This window comes from Erinaceus europaeus, chromosome 6 (assembly GCF_950295315.1).
Source record: "Erinaceus europaeus chromosome 6, mEriEur2.1, whole genome shotgun sequence".
NCBI lineage: Eukaryota > Metazoa > Chordata > Mammalia > Eulipotyphla > Erinaceidae > Erinaceus > Erinaceus europaeus.
Window position 1 is genome coordinate 2,645,709 of NC_080167.1, and position 25,104 is coordinate 2,670,812.

A 25,104-nucleotide genomic window follows, 5' to 3' on the forward strand; every position below is an offset into this window, starting at 1 on the left:
AAAAAAAATTTTTTAAAGGTCTCTGCCCTAGCAGGAGTCTCTAGGGATGTGTGAGTGTGAAATGGGGCACCAGGTAGGTGGTCAGTCCCCCCCTCCCCGAGACCCTAGGTGGCTTCTTCCAGTCAGGAACGTGGTGCTCCCAGTGCGGGGGCCATGGCTCAAGCGTCCCGTCTAAACCGGCAGCACCCTTTCCTGTCCTTCACCTTTGTCCCCAGAGTAGCCTTCCAGAACCCGTGCGTGTGTGTGTGTGTGTGAATGCCCCTCCAGAGTCTGGCAAGGTTGGGGTCGTGCCTTGTCCTGTGTCTTGTTTCTTCACTTAGACCAGATCTGTTGAGGAGTGTGGAGATGTGAACGGAGACAGTTTTTGTGTAGAAGTGGGATGACACATCACCCCCTGCCGGTGGATGAGCTCCGTGTATGAGCAGGAAATAAAAAGGGGACTTTAAAAAAATTTTTAAAGTTTATTTTATCTTTTGTTGCCCTTTTTTTTTTAAATTGTTGTAGTTACTGTTGTTGTTATTGATGTCGTCATTGTTGGACAGGACAGAGAGAAATGGAGAGAGGAGGGGAAGACAGAGAGGGGGAGAGAAAGACACCTGCAGACCTGCTTTACCGCCTGTGAAGTGACTCCCCTGCAGGTGGGGAGCCGGGGGCTCGAACCAGGATCCTTACGCCGGTCCTTGTGCTTTCCGCCGTGTGCACTTAACCCGCTGCACTACTACCTGACTCCCATGAGGATACTTAAAAATTTTTTTTTAATATATTTATTTTCCTTTTTGTTGCCCTTGATTTTTTTAATTGTTGTTGTAGTTACTATTGTTGTTGTTATTGATGTCATCATTGTTAGAACAGAGAGAAATGGAGAGAGGAGGGGAAGACAGAGAGGGGGGGAGAGAAAGACAGACACCTGCAGACCTGCTTCACCGCCTTTGAAGCGACTCCCCTGCAGGTGGGGAGCCGGGGGCTCAAACCAGGATCTCTACACAGGTCCTTGTGCTTTGCACCCCGTGCACTTAACCCGCTGTGCTACTGCCCGACTTCCCATGAGGATACTTTTAAGTAAAGCTCTTCCTGCTGTTGGTCCTGTAGGGATGAGGGTCTAGTGGGCTTGTCTGCTGGGCAGACAGTCTGCAAGTCCATGTGACTTCTCGGTGTCTCCGCGGGAGTGAAAGTGGTGGCTTACTGACCCGGGTTAGGTCTTAGGCAGCCTCCCTGCTTCTGCAGCTCTCGGGCTTGCCACTGGGCGGCACTGGTGAGCTGTGAGGAGGGAGAGGTTGGCGGGCGCGCGGCCACTTGGCTTCTGCCTTGTGGAGGGGGCGGGGGGCTCACCCTGCTTCTTTGCCCACCTAGGGCCAAACTTTGAGGACATTCAAGTTGTGAATTTGCTCCTGACCTGAAGCAAGAAATCAGTGAACCTGGGGCAGGCAGGATGCCCACAGAGAAAAGCATTTCCACCCTAGACATGTACTCAGGGTGCATTATGGGTTGATGAGCTTAGAAAAAATGGGTCCATGAGGGCAACAGAAGGGAATAAATAAAATAAATAGATATTTATTAAAAAAATAAATAAAAATAGGTCCACGTGGGAGGGAGAGAGCTCCCCTGGCAGAGTCACACTTGGCCGTGAGTAAGGACCCAGATTCCAGCCCCTGGTACATGGGATCAAGCTGCCATGAATAGCACTCAGGGAATCTCCAGCAGGGGTGGGTAGCACTCTGGTATCTTTCCTTCTCTCTCTCTCTCTCTCTCTCTCTGAAACTGAAAAAGAAAAGGGGTGGGGAGTCTCCCAGGAAGCAGTGGAATTACACAGGCAAGAGGCTCTGGCAGGCATAAAACACAAAATAAGCAAACAAAAGCAAGGGCACATATTGAATGTATTGGGGGAACTATTAGCTACCAACAGGAACTGAATCAGGAATTTCTCTCTCTCTTTCTCTTTCTGCCTCCAGGGTTATTGCTGGGGCTTGGTACCAACACCATGAATCCACTGCTCCGGGTGGCCATTTCCCCCTTTTTTATTGGATAGAACAGAGAGAAACTGACAGAGGAGGGGAAGGCAGAGAGGGCAAGAGAGAGAGAGAGAGAGAGAGAGAGAGACATCTGCAGACCTGCTTCACCGCCTGTGAGGCGACTCCCCTGCAGGTGGGGAGCTGGGGGCTCGAACTGAGATCCTTGCACGGGACTTAACGCAGTGAGCCACCATCCAGTCCCCAGAATTCTTCTCTTTATATTTGTCATGTAATATATAAACATATACTTGAGAGAGAGAGAGAGGGGAGGGAGTCAGAGCCCCACTCTGGTACCTGCAGCACAGAGGTCTGAACCAGGAGCCTCAGGGATGCCAGTCCTGCATCACCAGCTGAGCTACTTTTCCTGGCTGCTGGAATTCTTTTCTTACATTCATATGTATATTTAATTTTTAAAAATATTTATTTATTCCCTTTTTGTTGTCCTTGTTGTTTTTACTGATGTCATCGTTGTTGGATAGGACAGAGAGAAATGGAGAGAGGAGGGGAAGACAGAGAGGGGGAGAGAAAGACAGACACCTGCAGACCTGCTTCACCGCCTGTGATGCGACTCCCCTGCCGGTGGGGAGCTGGGGGCTCGAACCGGGATCCTCATGTCAGTCCTTGTGCTTTGTGGCACCTGTGCTTAACCCGCTGCACTATCGCCCGACTCCCTGGAACTCTTTTCTAAGGAGATGACTAATTGTGTAGATATTGTGTGCCTGGAGGCTGACAAATGGGCTTCTCAGTCCTGCAGGCAGGCTGCACTCAGGCCTGTGCTCCCGGTGACGCCCACATGGTCTGGTCTGAGAACCATGTGATGCGGCGGCTCACTCACATCAGCCCCGTGATGTGTGGGCTGTGGGTTAGGGCCTTGACAGGCTAACTTTTTCTTGAACCTTTGTGGTTCAGAAATCATGAAATCGGGGGGCGGGCGGTGGCGCAGTGGATTAAGTGCATGTGGCGCAAAGCACAAGGACCGGCGTAAGGATCCCGGTTCGAGCCCCCGGCTCCCCACCTGCAGGGGAGTCGCTTCACAGGCGGTGAAGCAGGTCTGCAGGTGTCTGTCTTTCTCTCCCCCTCTCTGTTTTCCCCTCCTCTCTCCATTTCTCTCTGTCCTATCCAACAACGAATTGCGTCAACAAGGGCAATAATAATAACCACAACGAAGCTACAACAAGGGCAACAAAAGGGGGAAAAAAATGGCCTCCAGGAGCGGTGGATTCATGGTGCAGGCGCCGAGCCCAGCAATAAGCCTGGAGGAGGAAAAAAAAAAAAACAGAAATCATGAAACCATAAGAATGCCGGTCATACGGCCGGTACTATTCTTGCTTTTCTAACCACTCTACGCGGGATGATTATAATCCCTACTTATTTATTTATTATTATTATTACTATTACCAGAGCTCAGCTCTGGCTTATGGTGGTGATGCTGGTGGGGGGATTGAAGCTGGGACTTCGGAGTCTCAGGCATGAGAGTCTGTTTGCCTAACCATTATGCTATCTACCCCCACCTCCCGCCCTATAATAGCTATTTTATGGATGACTGAAATGAGGTGAGAAAGATAAATTGACAAGGTCTGGGAACTAGTGAGAGCTGAGCTGAGCCTGTGGGGCACTCCCGCCCCACGTCCCCAGCAGTCTAGAACTCAGTCTTGTTGTTGTTGCTGGGGCTTCACTGCTCCAGGCCATCTATTTCCAGCTAGAAAGAGACACCAGAGCTCCCAAACGTCCCCCAGTGCTGTGGGGCCAGGTCAAATACAGGGCAAAGCAGGCCGCTCCCAGGTGAGTCCTCTCTCCCACCCAGAAATCCTAAGCTGGCACCTTGCTCCCATCCCTGTCCTCCAAGGGACCCCCACGTACACCCACGTGTTTTGGGGAGAGAGAGGTGGGAATGGAGCAGTGCTGCAGAGCATGGAGAGGAAGTCTCGCCAGGAAGGTAGGGGGTCTGTCTCCCCTCTGACTAGGAGATTAGGGTGGCTATTCTCAGCCAAGGGAGGTCTTATGCAAAAGGACCGGCAAGCCTGCCTCACAAGACTGAGAAGAAAAGAGTTTCTAAGAGACCAGGGCTCCCTGCATGGGGAAGGGAAGTGAGCTTGGCTGGATCTCTGGCAGTTCCAACTCATGGGCTGTAGCAAAGGACAAGGAATTGCTGAGGGCGGCAAACTGGTTATAATTAAGAGAACCTGGGAGGCACACAACAATGTCAGGGCCACCAGCTGTCCTGGAGCTGGGGCCTGTTTCCCTGCCCTGGAGGGAAGGCTCAGGGAACCAGCCGGCCTCCCCTCCCCTCCCCTCCCCTCCCCTCCCCTCCCCTCCCTGAGGGTGGGGGAAGCAGCAGCCTGTGCTACCCCCCACATACACACTCCCAGGGCCCACAGTGCTACCATGCAGTTAGGGCCCCTGCCTGCTCTCTGGGTCCCTTCCTTTCCTCCGCAGGGTCAGCTCACCGGTGCCTCCTCTCTCAGGAGAGCAAACAGGCTCCCGTGAGTCATTGGAGCTCTCTGAGCCTCCGTGTCTTCGTCTGACAGATGGACAGTGAGAACAACGCCTAGTACATGCAGCAGCTGTGAGTGAAGAATGGGAGCTTGAGCAGCGGTTCAGGGGGCGGTTCAGGGGGTGGCGCAGCGTGGCCGGCAGTAAACTGAGCTTAGTCTTCACTTTTTTTTTTTTTGCCTCCAGGGTTATTGCTGGGGCTTGGTGCCTGCACCACGAATCCACCGCTCCTGGAGGCCACTCCTTTCACCTTGTTGCCCTTGTTGTTTTATCATAGTCGTTGTTGGATAGGACAGAGAGAAATGGAGAGAGGAGGGGAAGACAGAGAGGGGGAGAGAAAGACAGACACCTGCAGACCTGCTTCACCGCCTGGGAAGCGACTCCCCTGCAGGTGGGGAGCCGGGGGCTCGAACCGGGATCCTTACGCCGGTCCTTGCTCTTGGCGCCACGTGCGCTTAACCTGCTGTGCTACCGCCCAACCCCCTATTTTTTACATTTTTAACTGGCTTTTATTCACTTTAAAAGTATTTTATTTATTGGATAGAGATAGAGAGAAATTGAGAGGAAGGGGGGGAGAGAGAAGGAGAGAGACACCTGCGGCCCTGCTTCACCACTTAAGAAACTTTCCCTCTGCAGGTGGGGATGGGGGGCTTGAACTTGGATCCTTGAGCATTGTAACATGTGTGCTCAACCAGGTGCGCCACGGCCCGGACCCTCCACATTTTTTAACAAGTCAGAAGAACAACATTTGATGGCACGTAGCCACCAACGATAATCCAAGTATGAGAACTCATGAGGCATGTGTGATGGGGACACACTGCCACTGTTTACACTTTGTGGCTGCTTATGTGGGGGCCTGGGTGCCCCTCGCGGACCCACCCCCAGTCACCCAATGACTCCAGGACTTAGGGGAGCCCTAAGTGAGGCCCGTGAGGACCCCAGAGGATGAGCCATGGTTTTAAAAGCCACACTTGGAGTCGGGTGGTAGCGCAGCAGGTTAAGTGCAAGTGGCGCAAAGCACAAGGACCAGTATAAGGATCCCAGTTCGAGCCCCAGGCTCCCCACCTGCAGGGGAGTCGCTTCACAAGAGGTAAAGCAGGTCTACAGGTGTCTGTCTTTCCCCTCTGTCTTCCTCTCCTGTTTCCATTTCTCTCTGTCCTATCCAACAACAACGACAGCATCAACAACAGTAACTACAACAACAACAACAAAGCTGCCCTGCCCAGTGAGGGCAGAGTCAAGTTCAGAGTTAGAGCAGACCAGAGATGGAATGGCCCATGAAGCTTACAACAGCCACTCTGCAGCCCTGTACAGAGCTCTGCTGACCCCCGCAGAAATGCCTGACACTTAACACATGATGATATGTACTCACCCATGGTTGCTATGTTACCATCTTAAAAAAAGACTCTATTGGGAGCCGGGCGGTAGCACAGCGGGTTAAGTGCCCGTGGCGCAAAGCATGAGGACTGGCAGAAGGATCCCGGTTTGAGCCCCAACTTCCCACCTGCAGGGGAGTCGCTTCACAGGCGGTGAAGCAGGTGTGCAGGTGTCTGTCTTTCTCTCCCCCTCTCTGTCTTCCCCTCCTCTCTCCATTTCTCTCTGTCCTATCCAACAATGACAACAGCAATAACAACAACAATAGTAACAACAACAAGGATAAACAACAAGGGCAACAAAAGGGAAAAAAATAGCCTCCAGGAGCAGTGGATTTGTAGTGCAGGCACCGAGCCCCAGCAAAAACCCTGGAGGCAAAAAAAAAAAAAGACTATTAATTTCTTTTCAAAATCTCATTTATGTAGAATAGAGACAGAGAAATTGAGAGGGGGCCAGGGAAGGTAAAGAGGGAGAGACAGAGAGACACCTGTAGCTCTGCTTTACCACTCCTGCAGCTTTCTCCCTGCAGGTGGGGAACCTGGGACTTGAACCCAGGTCTTTGCGCACTGCAATGTATGCGCTTAACCAGGTGCATTACTGCCTGGCCCCACTATTGTTAACATTCTTCTCTGTGTCCTCATGGCCTAGTTCTGCCTTTCAGGTAAAGCTGCCAGTGTTTTAATGGAGACACTCTAAGCTCATAGTCCACGGAGAAGTCTCAATTGGTCTTTGATTCTCTAAAATGTCAGCAGACTTTGGCAGGTTGGTTGCTCAGAGGGAGAGGCTTGATAACATTCACTTGATTCTCGGGGTGGGGGGTCTTTGTTTTCTTGTTTTTTTTTTAAATTTTTTATATTTATTTATTTTCCTTTTTTGTTGCCCTTGTTTTTCATTATTGTTGTAGTTGTTATTAATGTCGTCATTGGATAGGACAGAGAGAAATGGAGAGAGGAAGGGCAGACAGAGAGAGGGAGAGAAAGACAGACACCTGCAGACCTGCTTCACCGCCTGTGAAGTGACTCCCCTGCAGGTGGGGAGCCGGGGGGTCGAACCGGGATCCTCACGCCGGTCCTTGTGCTTTGCGCCACATGTACTTAACCCTCTGCGCTGCCGCCCGACTCCTGTGTTTTCTTATAGTAGAGAATTCTAGGTTTGGTGCCTTCCCCTGTGTATTCTCCCGCTGTGGGATGGTTGGTCTTGGGGACTCCCAGGCCTCCCTCAGAGCCCACCCCCTGCTTGGAGGGAGAGTGCTGGTATTAATCACCTGTGGAAAGCAGCCCGAGCTTTGCAGTCCACAAAGGCTGCTGGTTCCTGGCCCTGCCCATATCTGGCTGGGCCCCTTCTCTGGGCCTTGCTTGCCAGGCAGGCCAGTCTGCAGGATGACTTCAGCACGGCGCTCAGGGTCTGGCACAACCCACGTAGACCCCGCAGAAGTCACTGTTGCCACTAGTCCACGTTCAGTGGCACAGTCCTCGGCTCACCCCAGCCCCATCAAAAGCTGCTCCATGTCAATAACTCCCCAGAGTGTATGCAAGCTTGACCGGGTGCTGCTGTTGGTTCTAGCAACTCAGGCAAGTTCAAGCAACATGTTCACTGGATCCCTGTGCAAAACAGCAATCCCCCCCAGCAAGTTCTGAGAGTTCAGAGGTTTCATCTGAACAGAGACAATGGGAAGGACTCCTAAGAGGGGAGCTGGTGGAACTTGCCGCTCCCAGGTTGTGAAAGCTGTGGCTGTCTCAGCCTCACTCTGTGTCTCCTGAGGAGTTAGTTCTAGATGACAAGCTTGATCCTGCTTCCCCTTGAAAATGCTTTTTCTGTGGAGCTGGGGCCCCCAGCCCAGTTGTCTACTGCTGGCAGGCTCATCTCGGATCCCAGGGACCACCACTGGGGGCCGAGGGTGTCCCCACTGCCAATCTGTCCTGGAGATGGGCCCCCTGGACACAGGCTGGTCCCTGTTCAGCCCAGATCCGTGCTGCTGGGTGTAGCTCTATTCAGTGGGGGCCTGGCAGCTCCAGACAACAGCTGGTGACCAGAAATGAAGACTTCCAGCTACAAGCAAATGTTGCTGCTTCTTGAGGTCGAAATGTTCAATCCCCAGAGTGTCCTTTCAGCCAAGCAAAAACAATCCCCCATAGGGACCCGACCCCACCAGAGGGAAACAAAAGCTCTCCAGTTCTCTGAGTTCCAGACACTGTCTGCAGTTTCAGGCTCGCACAGCCCAGTGGGGGAGAGGAGGTGGTCATGTGACTTCCAAGCTTGGAGACAAGGTCACCTTTGTCCGGCCCTTCTCATCTCCTCCGGATGAAGGGCCTTTGATTGTCTGACAAAGAATGAGACCAAGGCTGCCCCAGGTCTAGGGAAGTTTACAAAGTCCACGTCACTCAGATTCAGAACAAGGAGATGCGGGCAAGGTTAGTGGCGCTCCAAGTCCACACAGCAAGGCAGGGTGACGGCCCACTCTGCCTGCATTTATCTAGCTTTCGGAATATAACTTCTTGTCTGTTTCTAAGAAATTCGCCGGCAAGGCTGCCACATTCGTTTTCCACCAATCATTAAAAACATTTTCCGGGGGCCAGGTGGTAGCGCAGCGAGTTAAGCGCACATGGCATGAAGTGCACGGACCGGAGTAAGGATCCCGGTTCGAGCCCCCGGCTCCCCACCTGCAGGGGAGTCGCTTCACAGGTGGTGAAGCAGGTCTGCAGGTGTCTGTCTTTCTCTCCCCCTCTCTGTCTTCCCCTCCTCTCTCCATTTCTCTCTGTACTATCCAACAACGACAATAATGATAATGGCAACAGCAAGGGCAACAAAAAAGGGGGGCGGGAAATGGCCTCCAGGAGCAGTGAATTCATAGTGCAGGCACTGAGCCCCAGTGATAATTCTGGGGGGCGGAAAAACAAAACAAAACAAAACATTTTCCATCATGGAAGGAAAGAACCTTTGGAGAAGAGAGAAGGAATGTTCGAAATAAATAAATAGATAGACAAAATAACAGATAAAATAAAATAAAAAGCCAAGTGAGGCTGGCCTGCCAGGTTCCAGCTGGCATGTTGCAACATTCACCAGTCACAGCAGCGTTAGGCTGAGTGCCCCGGAGGACAGTGCCAAACAGGTACAAGCACCATGTCAGGGGGATGCTCTTTCTGTCTTAGTTTTCTTTTCTTTTCTTACAGAAACAGAAATAGAGGAGAGAGAGAGAGAGAGAGAGAGAGAGAGAGAATGCACAGTACCAAAGCTTCCTTCAATGCAGCGGTGGCCAGGCTTGAACCTGGGTCACACACATGGCAAAGCGGCTCGGCACCCAAGTGAGCCGTTCTGGCCCAGTAGTGCTTCTCCTGGAGAAATCTGCCTTTACTTCCAGCCAGGTCTGGCTAGAGTGGGAGATCTCGCCCAACACACCACCTCCCGAGAACGTGGCCTACAGAGCCTGCAGAGTGTGGGCCTCACCCAGTCAGGTTACATCCTAGGGCAGCTCCCCCTCCTGCCTCCCACCCCAGCGCCAGTTCTAGTCCTACTTTGACTTCTCTTCATCCTACCCCCCCCCCCCACTAGAGCACTGCTCAGTTCTGGCTACTGGTGGTGTCAAGGATTGAACTTGGGGCCTCTTGCAAGCAAGTGCTGTGTGCTACCACTGCATATCTCCCTGGCTCCCTCCACGGTCCTGAGGTACTGTCCTCAAGCAGCCTCCTGGGATGGCCCCAGACACACACCAGATGTCACTGGAGCCAGATGTCACTGATGCCATGGACTCTGCCCCCAGGCCTGGCCTCCACGGACCTGCCCAGTGCCTACCTACTAAGCTGCTCTCTGCGGCCTCGGTGTCTCACGGTGACCTCTCTTAGCCCGAATGGAACCCAGCCACACGCTCTCTCACACGCGGCATCCTTTACATTCCTTATCTCTGAGGACCCTCCCTGGAAAATTAGAGTACGCGGGCATCAGCATGGACACTCGGATGCCTCTTGGTTCCCAGACTGCCCTCTCCAGCCCCCCCCCTTGTAGAGTACCAAGGGACAGGAACTATCTAATTGCAATGGGGGATAACTCATCGCAGTTCTATGAGGCAGGCACTGTAACTGCCCCCATCAATCAAACCGGAGACAGGCACAGGCGCACAGCTGGGTCACTGGCAAATACTGGGCTTGGGCTGTGGGCCTACAAGTCAGTTCCCCAGCAAGTGCCGTGGCTATGAGCATGGCCCGCTTCCTCGGCCAGGGCCCCCTCCCTCCATGCTAGTTTGGGGGGGTCTACAGCTCTTCCCCCCATATCTTTCATCTGGACCTTTATCTCTACAAACTTCTGATCTGCCTCCCCGACCCCCTTCAGTCCTTTTTTCCCAGGCAAGTAGGAGGAAGTGGTTCTAAACTGGGAATGTGATGTCACTCCTCCACAAAAATCTTTCAAAGGCTCCCTGTTTTACCCTCCCTGGTCTCTGGGAATGAAAGGTGGGAGCTGAACCCAGGCTTGGGTTCTCAACTACTCTCCCACATCCCTCTCTGAGCCTCGGTTTTGTAGGTGGGAAAACAGGGAGGCTAGAGCCCTGAAAATGTGGTGAGGGTGTGCATGGCCCTGAGAGAGGGAAGCTGCTGGGGACAGGATGGGTGCCACATGCCCAGGGCTTCCGTACTATTCAGACGGGCACCGGGAGACGGTCGGGGTGACAGGGAGACCTGGCTGTGCTGAATTCACACGTGATAACCATGACGTTAGCATCTTGTTATTATTTTCGTTGTAGGGATTCATTGCTCCAGGCTGATTTTTTTCAGACAGAAAAAAATCAGACTGAGGCACGTGGCGCAAAGCACAGGGACCGGCTCAAGGATCCCAGTTCGAGCCCCCGGCTCCCCACCTGCAGGGGAGTCGCTTCACAAGTGGTGAAGCAGGTCTGCAGGTGTCTGTCTTTCTCTCCCCCTCTGTCTTCCCCTCCTCTCTCCATGTCTCTCTGTCCTATCCAACAACGACGACATCAACAGCAATAATAGCTACAACAACAATGGAAACAACAAGGGCGACAAAAAAAGGAAATAAATAAATAAATATTTAAAAAAAAATCAGACTGAGACAGAGAGACATGGAGAAAAGGAGAGACTGTGGGGCCAGGACGGAATCTGGGTCTTGCGCATGGCGAAGAAGGCTCTCCCGCCAGCCTGACACTGACACTTAAGATATATCTTCTCACGAGCTCTTCCGAACCCTCGGAGTTCTAGACACTGTGAAGTTTTTTTTTTTTTCCAGGTAGGGAAGTAAAGGCTGAGACACGGACTGGTTCAAAGGGAGGCCTTTCTGAGTGCAAAGCCCTGGACTTGCCCCCCTTGTGTGGCGTGGTGATTTGAATCCCAGCTGTCTCAAATCTTACTGGCAAAGATCACTTGCGGGTCATAGCTTTGATGAGCCTACAGAAATCTGGACACATGAACAGGAAAAGCAAAGCAAATGCCGAGCCTGGTGTTTGCATAGTTAAGAAGGACACACCGTCTCCGGCGCAGACATGTTCCTTGTAAATGTACCCGCAAAGAATGACAAGCAAGCACCCACCACATTTCTACCACAGTGAGAATATTTATTTTCTCCAGACAGTAAAAATAACTTTTTCTTTCTTTTGTAAAAGTTAAGTACCATTACATTCCATTTCCTTAAATAACAAAATCCTAAAAATATATATTAAATTGTACACAGTGCGTCAAACTTCATTTCATATTTTAAAATACGTGATGTCTCTATTTTATCCTCAAAGTCGCATATTAAGAGCTTATGTACAAGTAAAGCCTTGTTATTCAAAGTCAAGATCCTCACAGGAGGGTGAACCTGGATGTGGGTAGGTCTTGAAGCTGACGCCCTGTGAAGGCAGGGCAAGAATTAACCCCACTATGTGTTCCCAAAGACAAGGTCTTTCTGGAACGTAGATTTACCTCCACGCCCTGCTTCTGCCTCATGAGTACGCTCAGCCTGGTGAGAGAGGGACCACCTGTCTGGGGTCTGCAGGCAGAGAGTGGGGTCCCGTCACCCCGGAGCCATCCGGCCTGAAGGGGAGGCAGCTGTGGCTGGAAGGTCTGAAAAACACTCCACGCCAGGGCCGCTGAGCTGAAAGCCGGGCCAGGAGGTAGAGCGGTGAGGAAGGTAAACGAGGCACCAGAGGAAAAACCAGAGGTTGAGTACATTCCCAAGGCAGTAAATCAAAGCAGACATCAAACACCAAACTGGAGATCTGAAATCCAAGAAGGCACCAGTTGACTGGGCTGTGGAGTGAGGGGGTCGGCCTGGCTTTGTCAGAGACCTGGCTGGTTTCATCAGACAAGGAGACAGGGCTTCCACTGGTAAGAGACTGTGATGGTGAAGTGCCCAAAATGCACTGTGGCTTGGTGATGGCCTGGCCTGCTCCTGAAGCAGGTGAGGCCAACTCCTGCCTCCGGGTAACCATGGGGTGTGAGTGGGTGGGGGGGCGGAGTGCCTTGCCCAGACACGCCCCATGGGTTTGGCCTGCAGGTCAGGACAACTGTGCTTGCTGGCGCTTTGATCTTTGGGAGTTTCTGGCCGATAGGAATCTTGAGCCAGAGCCCACAACTTGAGAAATTACAGCAATTGGGTTACCTTGCTCACACCCAGGAGGCCACAGCCCTGTTCTGACAGTGGGGACGGCGCCAAGGGTTCATTTCTGGTCCTTCTCTGGTCTGCAAAATGACTGGGCCACATGCAGTCCTGCCAGCCTTCTAGAAAGACCCAGGACACTGAGACACACAGACTAGAGACAGGCCTTCCTTTACGACGCTGGATCCCACACTGAGGAGGCGGGCCTGGGCCCCAGCAGTGAGGGCTGAAAGGTGGACAGGCCTCCTCCACTCTATGCCAGCTTGGGGCAGGGGACAGAGGATTTGGACAGCCTGGTGGTCCTCAAAACCCCCCTTCCCTCTTTCATAATCCTCTGCGCTGTGACCTGTAATAATCTCATTCTTTCTAATTACCACCCACCCTGCTCTGTTTCTTCTAAAGTCATTTCTTAAAAATGCTTCCTCCCTCGGAGTTCCTGACAGCGTGTCTTATCTCTTGTGGGTCAATTTCTTTCTCAGGTGTCTGCTCGGCTGCAGGGGACCTTCTGTGGGGTGCTACTGTTGGCTGCCAGCCCCAGTCATGGCATTTACGGAGAGCCAGCCCTCGGTGATTCACAGCCCTCTTGCACCACACCGTCCTGAGGCTGGTGTGGGTTTCTCACAGTCGTCCATTTGGGCAGTTAGGTGGTCCTGGTAGTACTGGCCTGTGCCAGGCAAGTGGGAGAAGGGCACTGCCAGGGCATCTGTGATCTCTGAGAAAGGGCTTTCCTGGCTGCAGGTCAGGTAACACCCAGGCTTGGGGCCGGGTCTCTGACCTGAAGTATGAGGTGGGTAGGAGGGTGGGTGGTCCCTTGGGAGCCTCCAAAGGCCAGCAATCAGTGTAAGCCCTAGGCAGCTGACCAACTATCCCTCAGCAGGGCAAACCCTGCCCGGGGCCAGATTCCCCATGCCCCTGGTGTTGTGAGGGGGCCCCTTTGTGACAGCGCACACCTGCCGCTAGTGCTGGAGAGGAGATTCCACGGGAGCCAGGAGGAGCTTGGGGGAGGCTGCGCGTGGGGGCGCATTCCCAGCGGTCCCTGGCTCGCACATGTCTCTGTCTCCGGATGCGGGGCCTGCAGACAGCTGTTCCGGGGCCTCACGCTCTCCGGGTCAGAGCGTGACGACCACACCAAGCTGCTCCAGCCTGCGGCAGGCCCCTCCCATGGACACACTGGCCCCTCTCCCTCTGCCTGCCTGCCCCTAGTATCTCTCCTAGTGTTCCAGGAACCGCTTTTCTCCACAGACACCTGGTCTCATGCAGCCTCCATCGTAACGGGAGAGGCCGGGTACAGCAGGAGTCACTGTGGCAAAATCCTGGGCAGGGAGGGACACAACCAGCTGTGGCTTGGGGACTTGAAGGAGGTAGGCAGAGCGGCCCAAAGACAGAGCCTGTGAGGCACCACAAGCCCAAGGCCAAGTGCTCTAGGGACTCTCGCTCTGACAAAGGCCCAGACCACTCTCCCCAGCTGTTGCAGCCTGCTGCCCGTGGCAGGGACTTCTAAAAATGAGGGATGGCACCGGCTCTCACCACAGCGGCCCCCGCAGCTGCAGCTCTCAATCTTAGGACGCTTATCCTCTGAGGGTCTCCAGTTCCCAAGTCCTCCTCCTTACTCCTCACACTAATCTCATTTCCCCTGCTGAGGAGAGGGCGGTCTGGGACCAGAGATAAGAGTCTTTTCTTTTCACACTTGTGAGTGACCCCGGTTGGCCCCATAAAAGGGGGTAGAGAGGGCTACAGAATAATGGTTTAGGGTTTTTTTTTTCTTCTAATTTTCCCTTAAAATGAGGGCTTCCTAGTGGAGGCACTGCTGGCTGTGTCTCATAAGGCCGCTCGAGTGCTGAAGCACAACGTTTATACTCCCTGTTCTGAACTGAGAGTCGACTTCGGGAATGATGTAGAGACAGGGACTGGTCTGGCCCCATGGGACCCTGGCCGCTTGGGGTCGAGGCCAGACACACCCGATCCAACATGGAGTCACTGAGTGCCTCTGAGAGCGTCCCGTGAAGAGTGCTGCGTAAGTGAACAAGTGCATGAGTGTTAGAGAGGAAGCCTGTGCGTGCAAGGTGTCAGCTTAACGAGAATGAGGAGCTCTGGACCCGGCCCTGATCCATCAGCCCTTCCCAGCTGGAGAAGGCCATCTGGGTCCGGAGCGCCAAGTCCCAGAGTCAGCACTCAGTGGGAGCCGCCTTGTGGGCTTTGTGGAGCTAATGTCCAAGAGTATAGCACCTCAGCCCTCAAAAAAACCAAAACCAAGCCAAGAAGCACAACTCAGCCTTCTCCTCTGGCCCTCAGGCAACAGAGAGAAGAAAAGTGAGGTACAACGCACACTACACCTACCCACCACCTGACCGCCGTCTACCACGGACAGGATGGAGACCAGCCTTATGCACAGCCAGCTCGGCCCCACTGTCCTGATACACCCGGTTCCACAGTGAGAGACAGAGACAGACAGAGACAGAGATGGGGACGACTTGAGGCCTGGAGCCTCTTTCCTAAGTGCAGCTGACCGAGCACGACCAGTCCCTGTGACTCCTGCCCCGTCTGCAGGGGGGGCGTCTCTGCAGAGGCTGCGGGAGCCAGGGGAGAGTCAGCTGGAAGGGGCAGCCCCCAGCAGCCTGGAGCTCGCAGGGACCTTGCATCCTGGGCGTGGGGTTGGAGGGGCTTTTAGTCACTCACAAGAGGATTTCTGTCATCTTGTTGGCTCTGACCCTTGAACTTCTTCTTAAAGATGGAAATGGAAGTAGAAGGCTCATAGAAAATGCTCCAGATTTCCCCAGACGCCCCTGACTGGTGACAATCCCTAAAGTTCCCTGAAGCAGGAACACGGTGAGACCTGCAAAAAATATATACATATTTTCAAGTGGAGTAGAACAGTATCCAAAAAGAGCAGCATCTGTGAGATACCAGTGCCTATGAAATGGGGCTCCCACTGAGGGAATGCCTTGGGGAAGACGGAAGAGCTCATTTCAGAGATCTGAAGGCCGACTATGTGGACAAGGACAGGGTTGTGCGGGAGAAGATTCTAGCTCAGCATGACAAAGAACTTTCTCATTTATTTATTTATTCCCTTTTGTTGCCCTTGTTGTTTTTATTGTTGTAGTTATTATTGCTGTTGTCATTGATGTCGTCGTTGTTGGATAGGACAGAGAGAAATGGAGAGAGGAGGGGAAGACAGAGAGGGGGAGAGAAAGACAGACACCTGCAGACCTGCTTCACCGCCTGTGAAGCGACCCCCCTGCAGGTGGGGAGCCGGGGGCTCGAACCGGGATCCTTACACCGGTCTTTGCGCTTAACGCCACGTGCGCTTAACCCGCTGCACCACCGCCCAACTCCCGACAAAGAACTGGCTAAACATTCAAATCTGCAGTCTTGGTTTGAGAGATTATAAATTTTGGAATTCTTTTATTTTTTATTTATTTTAATATATATTTATATATTTTAAATAGTTTATTTATTTATTAATGAGAAAGGAGGAGAGAGAGAGAGAAAGAACCAGACATCACTCTGGTACATTTGCTTCCAGGAATCAAACTTAGGACCAACACTTTTACCCACAGCATCACCACCTCCTAGACCACAAGGAATTCTTTTATTTTTAATTAAAAAAAAAACAAAAAACCTCTTTCTTTAACTTAAAGCAAGAAGCCCATCTAGCTGAAGCAGGATAAAAGCAAAACCATTCTGCTAGAAGTTTGTCCTTCCTTGCTATCCACGCCTGCCCCTGTCCCTGTCTGTCAGTACCTGGGCAGGAAATGGCAGAGAAGCTCCCATGTCAGATGGGGCCTCTGTGTGCTGTGAGGGGCACGCCCTACAGAAAGTCTGCTCTCCTGCTGCTGTAGGGGACAGTGGATAGGCCTAAGTCTGCGGGGCTTCCTCAGAACATGGGAATTACAACTTCAAAAAGGTGTGTATGACAGGAGTTGGGCGGTAGTGCGACAGGTTAAGCACACGTGGCACAAAGCGCAAGGGCCGGCATAAGGATCCCGGTTCGAGCCCCCGGCTCCCCACCTGCAGGGGAGTCGCTTCCCAGGCGGTGAAGCAGGTCTGCAGGTGTCTGTCTTTCTCTCCCCCTCTCTGTCTTCCCCCCCTTCTCCATTTCTCTCTGTCTTATCTAACAGCGACAACATCAATAACAACAAAAAAAAACTACAACAACAAAAAACAAGGGCAACAAAAGGGAAAATAAATAAATATTTTTAAAAAATTAAAAAGGGGTGTGTGTATGGCATTAGTGAGCTAAATATATATATTTAATATATATATGTATATATATATATATTTTGTCCACTAAAAAATGTGAAGTGAGGGTGGAGAGCTGCATGGGTGGCCCCAGAGTGGCCAGTGATAGTCTTTTAGGGCTGGAATTAAGTGTGTAAGATCATCTGTGACAGAGGGCATAACACACAGTCAGGAAAAAGGGTGTGTGTCAGAGGACGCCAACACTCAGGAATGGAGAGCCCATGGGACAGGAGCTGCAGCAAGGCAGACGGGGGTCCGGAGTAAATGAGACTCCTCCTTCCCTGGTGAACATCAAGCACCAGGAGCACGAGCCGTCGCCTCTTAGCAGACAGGACTGTTAGTCCTGAGCGGTGAAATGAGGAGATAGGTTTCTCCGAATCAGTACCCCTTGACGGTCAAAGTGTCTATACATATATTTGTTTCTTTTTTTAAAATGTTATTTATTTATTCCCTTGTATTGTCTATACATATCTTAACCAGCTGTCCTAAAATGCCCAGTGGGTGACCTGTGGCTGGCACAGTAGATCAAGCACTGGACATTCAAGAATGACTGTCCAAGTGCTGTTGCCAGTGCTGCCCGTGCCAGAGTGATGCTCTGGTTCTCTCTCTTCCTCTCTCACCATAAACAGATATTATTATTATTATTTTGATAGGACAAAGAGAAATGGAGAGAAGGGGAAGACAGAGATGGGGAGAGAAAGACAGACACCTGCAGACCTGCTTCACCGCCTGTGAAGCGACTCCCCTGCAGGTGGGGAGTCGGGGGCTCAAACCAGGATCCTTACGCTGGTCCTTACGCTTTGCGCCACGTGCACTTACCCTGCTGCCTGACCCCCCATTTTATTTTTATTATTATTGCCTCCAAGGTTATTGCTGGGGCTCGGTGCCTACATTACGAATCTGCTGCTCCTGGTGGCTATTTTTTCTGTTTTTTGGACAGGACAGAGAGAAATGGAGAGAGGAGGGGAGACAGAGAAGGGGAGAGAAAGACAGACACCTGCAGACCTGCTTCACCGCCTGTGAAGTGACCCTCCTGCAGGTGGGCAGCCGGGGGCTCGAACTGGATCCTTGCCTGGGTTCTTGTGCTTCCTACTATGTACGCTTAACCCAGTGTGTCACCACCTGGCCCCCTAAACAAATATTTTAAATTCACTTCTAAGAATGCTTTCCAATTTCTTGAAGTCACCCGAAAATATGTGTATTTTCACCCAAGGAACTTTTTGCTCCTGTAGAGAAATCTCTAAGGAGTCAGCACAAGCCAAAACACAGCAGTCACTGCTCTTCTGTACAGACTAGAACCCCTGCAAACTGCACCCTCTGGCCTCAGGGGTAAACACACTCCCTTCGTCCAGCCGCACGTTTCACTTTAGAGAGGGTCGGGGGGGGGGTCTACTGTCTAGACTCAAGGGTCTTGGAACCGTGCTCTTGCCATTGCAGCTGTGCCAGGCAGAGGGGCCGCAGCAGGAGAGACGCAGCTGTCCCACGCCCACACCGCTCTGTCCTACTCACTTGAAGGTGACGTGCAGCAGGATTTTGGCAATGACGGCTGTGACTGTGAGGATGAGGAGAGTTGCGAGGCCGTACACTGTCCACCCTGCAAATGCAACAGGCAGGTTTTCAGACAGGGACTCAGATGCTGGTTCACCGGGGGAGCTGCCTGTAGGTGCAGGTGGGGGCAGTCACCAAGTGGGACAAACTGTCCCCTCAGAGGCCAGGGCACACTGTGAGTCACAGGGCCAATCCCCCCAACCCCGCTCAGAATGGGAAACATCCCAGAGTGCTCAGTTTCTGTGACTGCTGAGAACACTGCCCTCACGACCCCCCCACTCCTATGGGTGGATGGAGCCTGAAACTGCTACCTGGCACGGTCTGGCGTGGGTGGCTGGGGCTGGTGGTGATGACGTAGAGAACTTTGGAGGACCGCGCAGCGCTGATGCTAAGGTTGGCCTGCTCTGTGATCACCTCAGCCAGCGTCTGGTTGGCAGTAGGCTTCTCTGGCAGTGGCTCTTCCTTAACAGCTGGAAAGTCAGAAGTAAATTAACTGGGGGGTGGGGGGGAAGCTGGCAGAGACGGCAAGAGCTGTGGAGGCAGCACTGACTAAGACGTGAAGGCCATTTTCTCTGATTCAGTGTTTCTTTTTAAATTTTTAAAATATTTATTTATTTTCCCTTTTTGTTGCCCTTGTTTTTTTTTTTTGTTGTTGTTGTAGTTATTACTGTTGTAGTTACTGATGTCATCGTTGTTGGTTAGGACAGAGAGACAGAGAGAAACGGAGAGAGGAGGGGAAGACAGAGAGGGGGAGAGAAAGACAGACACCTGCAGACCTGCTTCACCGCCCGTGAAGCGACTCCCCTGCAGGTGGGGGGCTGGGGGCTTGAACCAGGATTCAGTTTTTGGTTTTTTTTTTTTCCAACCAGAGGACTGTTCAGCTCAGGCTTATGGTGGTGGGGGGGGGGGGAGGGAGATCCTGGGACTTCAGGGCCTCGGGCATGAGAGTCTCTTTGTATAACCATCACGCTGTCTGTCCCCACCCTCTGACTCAGTTCTGTAGGTAGTTCTCCTCACTGGCCCCTAGACAGAACCTGCCGGCTCTAGCAGCTGTTTGTGTCTGGTCTGACAGGTCTTTTTGTGGACATGTGAGCTCGCTTTACTGGATTCCTGCCACCGAGTCTCTGGCCGGAAGGTCCTAGTCCTTTGCATCACGGGCCCAGCGCTACCCGCTCTTCCAGGCCGCTCCACACGTGGGAAGGCCTAGTCCCGCTGACTTCCTGCAGCACACACTAGCCATGCTGCTCTCATCTCTCCGGCATGCAGGAGGGGACCAGGTGCCAGGCACTGCCTGTGCTTGCTGTGTGTTGTCAGAGCTTTCTCTAGCATGTCTGTGTTCTGGTGAGAATGGCAGAGTGTGCTGCCCCTTAGGAAGTCTGGGAAGCCAGCGTTGTGGGGCCTCCTTAGAACCTTCTCAGTCTACCGGTTCCAGGTCTTTCAGCTCCCATCAGCACTATCAGGACTACTGAGGTAGTAGTCCTTTCCATGTATCACGGGCCGTATATACTCGTGATGAACTGGGAGAAGGGAAAGTCTACACGGTGAGTTCGTAGCCGTTCTGCGGGCGTGAAAGGCAAGGTTCTGCAGGTCAGCAAGTCTTACCTTGGTATAAGACTGCGAATCCCTGGGCCTGGTTAACACGGTCAGAGAAGAAATACAGAATGACAAAATCCAGCGAGACGTTGAAGGACAGAGGCGGGCGGCTCCTCCCGTTGAAACGGACAAGGACACGGTGGGTGTAACCGTCCAGCAGCTCCACCATGTCCGCAGAATCCCTGATGTCAAACAAGGTGAAGTTGAAATGGATGCGGGAGGCCCCCGGGACCCGGATGGTCCAGTAGCAGACTCTCCCCGTGGCATAGGCGTCAGGGAAGTCAGGAGAGTAGACCACGGATGTCATGGCTGAATAATTGCCACCGCAGGTACCCACGAGAGCTGCAGAGACAAAAGGGACACAGGCCTCAGGCGGCGCTCAGCTGTGAAGCCTGCTTCTCACACGGTCACAGAGGAAGCTCTCCCCAGCGAATTCGCTCCCACGTGGGGGATGTTGTTTGTCTGCAAAACCAGTCTGTCTTATGTTTCAGGACTGTATAACAGAGTGAATTGCTTAAGCCCTGAAAACAAATGCTTGTGGAGTTCTTTCTTTCCTGCTTCCTTTCTTCCCTCTTTCATTTTACCCCCTGCCCAGGAGACCTTAGTGTGAGCACACAGCGCAGTGGTGCAGCCGAGGTGGGGCCAGGCTGGAGTCTGAGAGTCTGGGTTTAGCACCAGCCGGGTCACGTAATCCTGGGGGCTGCACGTCACTCCTGGGCATCTCGCCTCTCTGTTCTGGGAGTGTGGTGACCACCACCCGCTCCTGTCCCACAGGAATGCTTCCGGGCAGACAAGATAAAGCACATGAAAACACTGCAACCTTGTGGCAGGGAGGCACTTATGGTACAGCTGGGAGACAGAGAAGGGCTTTGACAGCTTTTCTGATGTCTCTGACATGCAACGCACACGGGAAGGCCCGCAGTGACTTTTCAACGGGAGACCGTAGCACAGGAAATGACTTTCTGTCCACAGGAGGTGGTAGATTCTGTTCACTCTGCACTGGACACATCTCGTTTCTTCAGACTCTGATGTCTGACCGTCAGGTCCTAGGGAGGGGCTCAAACACTTCACCGTATCTTAACTCAGTAAGGTCTGAACAACACCTAAGAAATGAAAGTTCACGGGAGGGAGTTGTAGGGCGGTGGTTTACAAAGTAGGTTTGGCGAGAGTTTTGTTTCCCTAACAAGAAAAACCTCAAACCTGCCCTCTCAACCATCACAAAGTTGTGACCTCAAGACAACCAATGGAATTTAATTCTAAAAAAGGAAGTCACACCACATCAAATGCTTTATCTCTGACAGAACCCTACAGGAAGAGATGGGCACCGCACAAGTGACCAAGAAGAACGCAGCTAACAGCTACTGCGGGTGAGGCTCTCCACCAGGGAAGGCTGGGCAGGCGGGAGTCTGCACTCACCTGGAAACAAGTCCGTGCCCATGAGGATGACTGGCTTAGGGCAGGAGACTGAAGAGTCTCTCCCTGCAGATGTGGGGTGACACGATGATGCCTGCTGCTAGGCCCTCCCTTCAAAAGCAACAAAGACTTTAAGGGGAGGAGTGGCAAAGCTTCCTGCCTAGAGGGGCACCAGGCTAGAGAAGTCTTTGGCTCTGGGGAGTCTGAAACTTTCTCCTTCCTGCCAAAATATTCAGGTAAAAACAAACAAGCAAACAAACAAACAAAATAAATTCTTGTATTTCTGTGGGAGAGCTGAGGTAAAAGCAAGTAGCCTCTTGGGGGCAGGAGTCACTGTCTCCTGCCATGTGTGGGGACCCAGGCTTGGGCCTCCTGACCACCACACGCCAGCTTCATGCACAGGGGGGATTGAACCTAGGACTTTGGAGTCTCAGGCATGAGAGTCTCTTTGCATAACCGTTATGCTACTACCCCACCCTGTCCTCCTTTCTAGAGGCAGGAGCTGAATCGTCTTTTTCGGTGCTGTGTCCTTGTCTTCTGGTTGATGCTTTGCCTGCAATAATGCTCCGTAAGTATTCTCAAAATGAATGAATGAATGAATGAATGAATGGATGGATGGATGGATGGATGAACAGAAGGGAGGACAACAGATAGGCTTACTCTCTGGCAAAGAGCTTCTGCTCTGGGCAGTGGTAGGCCTGGGCATACTCACTGTCAAAGAGGATGATCTTGCCATCACCACCACAAGGCTGGGCATGGTCCCCAAAGCAGACGCCGTTGCACTCAGTGCTGCCCGCCTCCCCATACTTCCAGTAATCGGGATTGTTCCCACAGAAGCAAGCGTAGCCTGACTCCATCCCGGCAAACTGTCATGAGAAAGAAGCGAAGATTGGGAACTACTGATATGGGGTCCGTGACCTGCACGAGCCGGGCAGAGCCAGCGTCAGCCAGCTCACAGCCTCATCTTTGTCGCCCTCTGTCCTGGGGGCCTCTCTCTACTCACAATACTTCACGGCTCAGGGACTGGTCATGATATCTCCCCTTTTCTTTTTCTTTTAAATATTTATTTTCCCTTTTGTTGTCCTTGTTTTATTGTTGTTGTAGTTATTATTATTGTTGTTATTGATGTCATTGTTGGACAGGACAGAGAGAAAGAAAGACAGGAGGGGAAGACAGAGGAGGGAGAGAAAGACAGACACCTGCAGACCTGCTTCACCACTTCACTTGTGAGGCGACCCCCCTGCAGGTGGGGAGCCGGGGACTTGAAGCAGGATCCTTAACGCTGGTCCTTGCGCTTTGCGCCACATGCGCTTAGCCTGCTGCGCTACCGCCTGGCCCCCGATGTTTCCCCTTTTCAGTGTTTGTGCTTTTGCATTCCAGTAAGTTACAAAGGACTGGGACCCCGTAAATGTGAGACATTAACAACAGTGACAGTTAAACATCTAACTGGATATTTACTGTGTGCAGGTGTCAAGGGCTTTGCAGCTGGGCCTCACGGCAGACTCCTCATCGGCTCTATTTAGACCTTGTTTGCTTCCAATTTGGCATGCAGTAAACTGAATTGTGTGAACCTTAGCCCTGTGTAGGTGTGTGCATGCACTACTTGTGTAGTTGGGGCCGGGGCTAGGGGCATCACCCCGCAGCCTCCCTTCTATAACCCCGGGCAACCAGCAATCAGTTTTCCATAAGTATAATAAACCTCCTTTAAGGGGAGTCGGGTGGTAGTGCAGCGGGTTAAGCACAGGTGGTGCAAAGCGCAAGGACCAACAGAAGGATCCCGGTTCGAGCCCCCAGCTCCCCACCTGCAGGGGGGTCACTTCACAGGCAGTGAAGCAGGTCTGCAGGTGTCTGTCTTTCTCTCCCCCCTCTTCTTCCCCTCCTCTCTCCATTTCTCTCTGTCCTATCCAACAACGACGACATCAACGACAACAATAAAAACTACAACAATAAAACAAGGGCAAAAAAAAAAAAGGAAAATAAATAAGTATAAAAAATAAAAAATAAAAACAAAAAAAAAATCTCCTTTAGCTTGCAGTGGGGTTCCACTGCAACAAACCCCTGTAAATAGCAAATATCCTTATGTCAAGAATGTCTGCAATACACCTAGCCACACTGGACATCCCAGCTTTGTCTGGCCTGACTCACACATGTCTAGAGCAGAGGTCCGGGAGGCGGCACAGTGGCTGAGGTCCTGAGAGCGATCTCTAGCGTCTTGTGTGACAGAGTCACACTCTGGTTCTTTATTCCTCCCTCCTTTATGTTGACAAACAAATCTTTAAAAAGCAAATACACTTAGAATAGTGACCATTAACCCACACTTGAACAGAATCAGCTAACACAAAGTGTACTTTAGAACAAAAGCTTGGGGTGATATCTTGTGTAAGTGACTGAGGGCTGTACTGGGTGGGGCAGAAAACAGAACGGCACATAGTTTTTGCACTGCTGAAAATTCCCAATCAGACCTCTGTGAAGTCGGGGCCCCTTTCAATTGCTCTTCTCAAGATGCTACAGGCTTTAGCCTGGCTGTCTGCGTTTGGCTGAAAACCACCTCTCGATGTGACTGTCTTTGGAGATGGCCTTCAGGGTCATCAGCGCACGAGGGCACAGCCTGGTGCCATTCAGAAAGAGACCCCAGAGTGCTCTCTGGCTTCTGCCGCCAGCTGAAAGGACACAGGAGGACGGCCATTTGTGGACCATCAGCCAATCAATCCAGACTCCGCATCTCCCGATGCTTGGCCTTGGACTTCTCAGCCTTCAGAAGTATGAGAAATAAATGTTTGTTGTTTAAGCTGCCCACAGAAATGTAAAGCTGTGAGACCGGCATCCACTCGGCATCTCGGAGGCTCACCCAGACGGTGCAGCAGAAGCGGTTCACTTCTCACCGCTGAGTCTCTTGCGTGGAGGTCACACAGCTCATCTGCTAATGCTTCTAGTTCCTGACTGTGAATGGAGTTCCTACAGGCACTGTGCGGATACAACATCATCTTTTTTTTTTTCTTTCTGCCTCCAGGGTTATTGCTGTGGCTCGGAGCCTGCACTACGAGCTCCTGGAGGCCGTTTTTCTCCATTTTGTTGCCCTTGTTATTATTAGTATTGTTGCCATTGCTGTTGTTGTTGGATAGGACAGACAGAAATGGAGAGAGGATGGGAAGACAGAGAGGGGGAGAGAAAGACAGACACCTGCAGACCTGCTCCACCACCTGTGAAGCGACTCCCTTGCAGGTGGGCAGCCGGGGGCTCGAACCAGGATCCTTACGCCGATCCTTGTGCTTCGTACCACATGCGCTTAGCCCGCTGTGCTACCGCCCGGCCCCCAATAACATCGTTTTAAATTGCAGAGTAGTGTTGCATTGTATGTATGTCCCTTAGCCTCCTCATCCCCGTCTGTCAGTGGGGTCGCTCCCAGCCCCTGGCAACTGTGAATACGGTGTCTAGAACACAGGAGCGTTAAGTCCCTCTGAATCAGTGTTTTCGTGTCCCCTGGACATATGCTCAGAAGAGGTGCTGCAGGACCAGCAGGCATTTCCAGCTTTAGTGTCTGCGGACTCCTCACACTGTTCTCCAGAAGGGACACCCAGTTTGCGTTCACACCGGCAGTGAAGCTGAGTCCCTCTTTCTGAGGCAGGAGAGCCTCTGCGTAGCCATTCTGCTGCCTGCTGACATGGTTCCTCTTTTTGCTGATGTAGGCTATCCTTGTGGGTGTGACGTGGTGTCTCACTGTGGTTTGAATTTGCATTTCTGTGACAAGTGAAGCGTAGTATCATTTTCATGTCTGCAGGTCATCATCTCTCTGTCCTATCCAACAACAACAACAACAACAACAACAACCAGAGATCCCAGGTTCATTCCCCCA

At 52.1% G+C, this 25,104-nt stretch overlaps 1 protein-coding gene across 2 annotated transcripts in view; it reads right to left on the reverse strand.

Moving 5' to 3' along the window:
* Positions 1 to 1,244: 1,244 nt before the first annotated feature.
* The window catches only part of KREMEN1 (kringle containing transmembrane protein 1), a 67,502-nt gene continuing 43,642 nt past the window's right edge, over positions 1,245 to 25,104 (reverse strand). The window contains exons 5-11 of one of the 2 annotated variants that reach the window (XM_060192911.1): positions 21,964 to 22,117; positions 19,848 to 20,180; positions 18,557 to 18,715; positions 18,207 to 18,354; positions 15,135 to 15,291; positions 4,457 to 4,573; positions 1,245 to 1,393 (exon numbers count right to left, since the gene is read on the reverse strand). In XM_060192911.1, the coding sequence (XP_060048894.1) occupies positions 1,370 to 1,393; positions 4,457 to 4,573; positions 15,135 to 15,291; positions 18,207 to 18,354; positions 18,557 to 18,715; positions 19,848 to 20,180; positions 21,964 to 22,117 (1,092 nt within the window). In that variant the 3' untranslated portion in view covers positions 1,245 to 1,369. Of the gene's footprint in view, positions 1,394 to 4,456; positions 4,574 to 11,408; positions 15,292 to 18,206; positions 18,355 to 18,556; positions 18,716 to 19,847; positions 20,181 to 21,963; positions 22,118 to 25,104 lie in introns of those variants that run through there. The other variant, XM_060192912.1, reaches the window with a different exon arrangement.